Here is a 6000-nt window from a genome sequence, read left to right as displayed (position 1 = left end):
GCCCAGTCGTCGAGCTGACCGAGCGGGACCGGCGCAACTTCCTCAGCCTCTTCAAGGCCATCGGGCAGGGCGACGGTGCGACTCGCCCCCCCTCCCCCCCTCCCCCCTTCCTCGCCCCGCCTCCCGCGCCTTTGGCCCGCTCCCTCTCCCTCCACTCCGCGTTCTGCTAGACGAGCGCGCGGGTGTGTCTCCGCTGCATCTCGGCTGCATCTCGGCTGCATGTCGGCTGCATGTCGGCTGCATATCTCGGCTGCATCTCGGCTGCATCTCGGCTGCATCTCGGCTGCATCTCGGCTGCATCTCGGCTAGGCGAGCTCGCGGGCGACCTGATGCTGCGCCACGCGCGCGAGCAGCGCTGCGACGACCCCGCCGCCTTCCGGCGCGGGATGAGGAATCTCGTCGGGGCTGCGCGGGAAGAGGAGAGGGCGGGGGAAAGCCGGAGCGTCGCGCCGCCACGGGGCACTCAAACTTAGCAGAGTCGCGGCGGCCGTACTCGACGCGCTCATTCCGCCAGTACTCGAGAGGCTGGATGCGGTTGCGCTTCGAGCGGCGCGCGCCCTGCGAGGCTGGGTCCACGACGAGGCCGGTCCGCGCCGCGACTTCGCCTGGCGAGCAGAGGCGAGGGGGGGGAGATGGGAGGGAGATGGGAGTTCGATGGAAAAGGCCCCGCCGGTGTGCGTGTCTGTGCGTTTGTGCGTGGAAGCGGTGTGTGTGTGTGTGGGCAGGAGGGAGCTGCTCCCCTCTCCGCACCTTCGAGGCGGCCGATCCGGTCGAGCGACGTCTTCCGCTTGCGACCCGCCCGCGGCTTCGGCGCGGCTGGCTGCGGCGGCTGCTCGAACTTTTCCTCGATGTTTTGCCGCACGAGCTCGTCAAGTGTCGGTCCGCCGTCGGGCTGCCGTTAGGGTTGGGGCTCGGGTCAGTCGATGGTGGGGGCCCGGTGGTGCCGCAGGCTGCAGGCGGGCGGGCGTCGCGCCGCGGTGTGCTGCTGGCACAAGGCTGCTGGCTGGCGCGCTGCGATGGGAGAGGCCGATCGGGCGGGCAGAGACGGCAGCGGGGGGCGGTGTGGGGAGCGGCTAGTGTGCCCCTCGCCTCCTGTGTCTCGTCGCCGCCGCCGTCGCTCCCGTCGAGAGACTCGTTGTCGTCGAACGCAGCGGGTGAGCCCGCGTCCGAGCAGCCGTCCGTCTCCATCGGCGCCGCCTCGTCTGCGCCGCACGACGCGCCTCCCGCCGCAGCCTCGAGCAAGCCCGGCGCGATGGGAGAGGTGCCCATCGAGCGGCGCTGCCGCTCCTCCTCCGCCGCCGCAGAGAGGGGGGACGTGCCCATCGAGCGGCGCAGCGCGGCCGCCTCCTCCGCCTCGCCAACCTCGACCGGCGGCGGAGCCTCTCCTGCGTCCCCGGCTGCCGACGCCGACTCCTCCTCCGCCGCTGCGCCCTCCGCCGCCTCCGTGAACGGTGGCGGGCCTTGCGAGGGGCCGCTCGGCGGCCCACACTCGTCGTCGCCCAGCGCCATCATCGGAAGCGGCGCCGGCTCCTCGCAGCCTGAATCCGGCGGGGGCGGCGACGCCCCGCCCGCCGCCTTTTCCGAGACAGGAGCGGGCGTCCGCATGACCTTGTTGGAGCGGCGGAAGGGCGTGGGCGCGAGCTGCGGGTCGAAGGCGGAAGGCGCCGCCTGGGGGTCCTCCGCCGCAGAGGAGCATCCCGCTGCGCCGGCGGCGGCCGGCGGCGGCTGCTGCTGCCGCAGCGCTGCCGACGCCTCGAGCAGCGGGCCGCGCGACTGCGTGAGGACGCCGAGCAAGTCGATGGTGAAGTCGCGCGGCGTCGTCTGCCGACCGCTGCCCGCCTTGCGCGGCTGGCGCTCGTTCCGCCGGACGCGGATCATCGCGGTGCTCGTGCTGGCCATCGTGGTTCAAGCAGCTCCAGGAAAACAAGAAAACCCCCGTCGCAGCCGCCATTCGAAAGCAATCCACAAAAATAATTTTTGCCGCAGGGCGCAGGGGCGCTCTCTCTTTCCGCGTGCCGTCCTCCCATCCCGCAGTGTGCACATCGCCAGGCGGTCCCGAGTCTAGCCTACCTACCCTCTAGCTCTAGCCAGTGAGTGGCAGTGCCGAACCAGGAAGTTCCTCTCTGTCGTCGCTCAAGAGGACGAGGCCCTGCGTTGTTCTCGTTTAGCCAGAACTAAACGGATCGAATACGTCATACAGATATACCACGACCGAACTACACCGGGGAACAGAAAGTCAGAGAAGAGGTGCATGAATCGGCAGCCTGTCTAGCATGCTGTCCAGCTAGAGGTAGAGCGTACGGATGGCAACACTCTGCCGATATGGAGCGGCCTCGAGGGAGCGGCAGCAGACTCGGATGCTCCAGCTTCAACCGGGAGGCAGGGGGTTCAACCAGGCGACGGAGGACCGTGGGCCATCGCGGGGACGGGTGCCGTCCGGAGGACGAGCTCGGTATACCAGATGAAGGACAAGGTGCGCAACAAGCTCTCGAAGCGGCAGCACGAGGACGAGGCGAGCTGGTCGACGCGGTCGTGGCTTTCGCTGCAGGCCCAGCGCATGTCAGTCGCGCTGCAGCTCGCGGCGGCGGAAGAGATTGCGACCGAGCTCAGGCTCGCCGCGGCGTCGGAGGACGCCGCCGTCGCCTAGACTCCCCTGCGTCACTACGTGCCTCCCCGTCTTTGTAGCCTGGCGTTTGTGCCCCGTTTGTGCCGCGTCCCGTGCCCCCGAGTTCATTTTATAAATCTTTTATAGAGCGAAGTCGCCTCTATTTGTCACTCGCCATGCGCGTCCTTGGCTGACCCTCCAAAACTCCCTCCCCGCCGTTCGCGGCTCGGCTTGCGTATGCGGGTGGGAGCTTCGAGGACATGCAGGCGTCCCACCCCCTCCGGCCATCCCCCCGGCTCCCAAGCGCGCGGCCGCGACGCGCTGCGCACCCTCTTCCGCGCTGCACCCGCTCTTGGCACGGCCGTCGTCCGCCGAGATCACCTCCTCTTCGCGCCGCAGGTGCACAACCAAGGGCTGGCCACCTCCGTATCCATCATGATGAAGCCAATGGGCCAAAAAGGGAGAACGCTCCCCTCCCAGGTGGCCGGAGGGTACACCTCGGGTCGGCGTGCTGGGGGGGGCGCCGGTGCGCAAGCCCACTTTCCGGGCGACCCCGAGGGGGAGGAGGCCGGGCGAGTGGCAGCAATTCACTGTTAGTGTCCCGGGCCGCTGCGGTACCGTTTATACGGCCCCTCGTGACGTCTTTCCGATTTTGCATTGTGAGTCGTCCTCTGGCCAGCCGAGGGGCACCAGAACGGCATGTGTACTGGTGCTGGGTGCGGGTGCGGAACGGGCTTTTTTTGGGTGAAGCGCGTCGCGCTGCGACACTCGAGAGCCGGCTGGATGGCCGTAGGGCGCAGCCGACTTTGATGTCCTCGAAGGTCCGGTGCGCATTCGTCCTCTGAGACCCACGCGTACAGGAAAGGGGCGAGAACGAGGCCTTTTGAGGCGGACATTTTGGGGCGCGCATCCGCAAGCGCGTTCCACACAGTGCTAATACGCAAGACATTTGTAGCTCCCTCAGGCGCCACTTGGCTCGGGCACGACACCGAAATACGCGACGTCTGGCCGACGCACTATGGATCGCGGGCGCGTATTTACATAACATGGCCGATCTGTGCATTCTGGGCGATTACATATGCGTAGCACCTAGCAGTCCCACTGACCTCTCGGGAGCCCATAGCTGTGCCATTCAGAAACTCACTCAATCAGAAGTCGCGGAGAGGGGAATCAAGATGACACATCAAAACGCGCCCGGCCTTGCGCACGATGGCCCGCACATCCAGGCGCGAGAACGCCGCCGTGTTCTTGGCGACCATTGCTCGCAGCGGCGCAAAGTCGCCCTTCCATGGACGGCCGCCTTCGAGGTCGCGCGTCTCGTCGTTGTCGCTGGCGAGCGCGTCGAGGTAGGCGAGCCGCAGGCGAAGCACGCGGGGTGCCTTGAACGCCACGCCCGGCCCGTCGTTCTCGGTAAACTTGAGGAAGCGGTCGGCCGACCGCTCGCCGTAGATGGCCAGGAACGAGAGCCACACGCGTATCTCCGGGTCGAGGAGCTCAAGCAGCAGCTCGCGCCGCGCGGCGTCCTTGATCGAGCTCACCTTCTCGAGCAGCGTGGCGCCAGACAGCGCCAGCTTCTCACCGAACTCGTCGGTCTGCTCGGCGTCGGCAAAGAGCCCCTCGTCGCCCTGCGCGCAGAGCCACTCGTGCAAGAGACAGCACACGATCAGCTCGAGGCGCCGCGTCGTGGGCGCCAGCCACATGCACGTGTACACCCAGTAGAGCCACCGGGTGTCCACGCCTCCCGGCATGTCGCCGAGACGCGCCAGCCCCTCCGAGACGCGGACATAGTTTTTGCAGCCCTTCGACTCCTTGACGGCGAGCACGACGTCGGCCAGCAGCTGCGTCAGAGGGAGCGTGGGGAAGCGTTGGAGGGGTGTGTGAGCGCCTCTTACGTCGGGCGTGGCGCGCCTCCGGGATGCGATGCCGTCCGCTTTTGGTGGAGCCCGAGTGCGCGAGCAGGTGCTCGCGGCGGCAGGCACCAGCCGCCTCGCAGACATTCTTCACCTCGTTGTTGATCACGTGGGACAAGCAGAGGATAAAAAAGCACAGCACGTGCTTTGCCGCACGCATCGAGGTCCAGATGTGCGCAAAGGCGCCGCCCTTGTGCCGCTCCGACGCAATGGTCAAGCTGGCATTGGAGGCGGTGCCGTCGGAGACGCAGAAGTCGATCCGATCGATCGGCAGGCCGAGCTCGTTGACCGCGCGCACGTTGCTCGCGCCGACGTTCACGCCCGTCTTCTTGTGGCCATCGGCGTCTGGCCGGAGCTTAAAGGTGGCGATCACCTCGCGCTCACGCAGCGCCGGCAGCCTCTCGCACGACAGCGTGACGACGACCCAGGCCACCTTGTTGATCGTCACCTCGTCCCACTGCAGCACGTTTCGCCGCTTCGAGAAGGAGTTCTCCACAGCTCTCTGGCGCTGCACGAACCAGAACTGCATGTCGTGCAAGCGGACCGTCTCGTGGCTCTCGTGCTGCGGCCGCTCCGCCTCCGGGAGCGACTTCAGGTACCGCTTCGAGCAGGCCGTGGCGACGCCCTGCGCGCCACGCAGCGAGAGGGTCTTACCCGCCGCCGAATGGTAGAGCACGTTCGTCTCCTCTCGCCATTCTGGGAGGTAGATACCCCCCGCTCGGCTCGCGGGCAGCGCCAGGGTCGACGCCGCCGCGCCGGGTCTGCCGGGAGGCCGCCACGAGAGCATGGCCACGTGAGTGCGCCGCATAAGCTCGAGGATCGTCTCGCCGGGCAGGACCTCGAGCGTGCGAAAGCGTCCGGCGCCGCGCAGCAACGAGCAGTATTGTCGCTTAAAGCGCTCGAGCTGGACCCGCAGCTCGCGCTGGAGGCTGGGGCTGCGCTGCAGCACCGCGTGGAGGGCGTGCAGCTCGTACAGCCCGCGGAGGCGCGGGATCTCGTCGGGGTGCCGCGCCTGCTCGGCAAGCGCGCGAAAGCACATTCCTAGCCGGCGAGGCTTGAGTGCGACGGCGTTCTCGTCCATGGTCTCCAAGGCAAACTCGGCCATGGACAGCTGCCAGACGGCATCTGTGCCCCACGCAGCCTGCGGGTTGGAGAGCAGGCGCAGCATGTCGCGCTCCTTCTCCTGCCAGAGCTCGCGCAGATTGGCGAGCGCAGTCTCAATCTCCGCCCGCTGCGCTCGCAGCAGCTGCGACCTCGCCAACGCAGATTGCCTAGTCTGCACACCGGTCTCGAGGGCCTCGAGTGCGTCTGCGGCCGCAGCCTCCGCCAGCTGCACGCTGAGGCTACCCGTCGCGACGCCAGCGGCGCTAGTCAGCTGCGAGTCCTCAAGGCGAGGCCGCTGCGCCGTCCTGGCGCCTGTGGCGGTCGCGGGTGACCGACCTTTGCCGTAGCCGGGTTGGCGAACGCAAGCGGAGGCGGTCTGCC

The 6000-nt window shown here is 67.8% G+C and overlaps 1 protein-coding gene across 1 annotated transcript in view; it reads right to left on the bottom strand.

Moving 5' to 3' along the window:
• The window catches only part of EMIHUDRAFT_315842 (hypothetical protein), a gene marked incomplete at both ends in the record, with an annotated part of 1494 nt that extends 225 nt beyond the window's left edge, over nt 1-1269 (bottom strand). Inside the window, 4 exons of the mRNA XM_005773834.1 lie at nt 457-605; nt 751-892; nt 993-1011; nt 1133-1269. Coding sequence (XP_005773891.1) covers nt 457-605; nt 751-892; nt 993-1011; nt 1133-1269 — 447 coding nt within the window. The remainder of the gene's footprint in view (nt 1-456; nt 606-750; nt 893-992; nt 1012-1132) is intronic.
• Between the last annotated feature and the right edge of the window lie 4731 nt (nt 1270-6000).

Source organism: Emiliania huxleyi (assembly GCF_000372725.1).
Source record: "Emiliania huxleyi CCMP1516 unplaced genomic scaffold EMIHUscaffold_324, whole genome shotgun sequence".
NCBI lineage: Eukaryota > Haptophyta > Isochrysidales > Noelaerhabdaceae > Emiliania > Emiliania huxleyi.
Note: the sequence above shows the minus strand (reverse complement) of the source record. Positions and strands in the feature narration are given on the sequence as shown.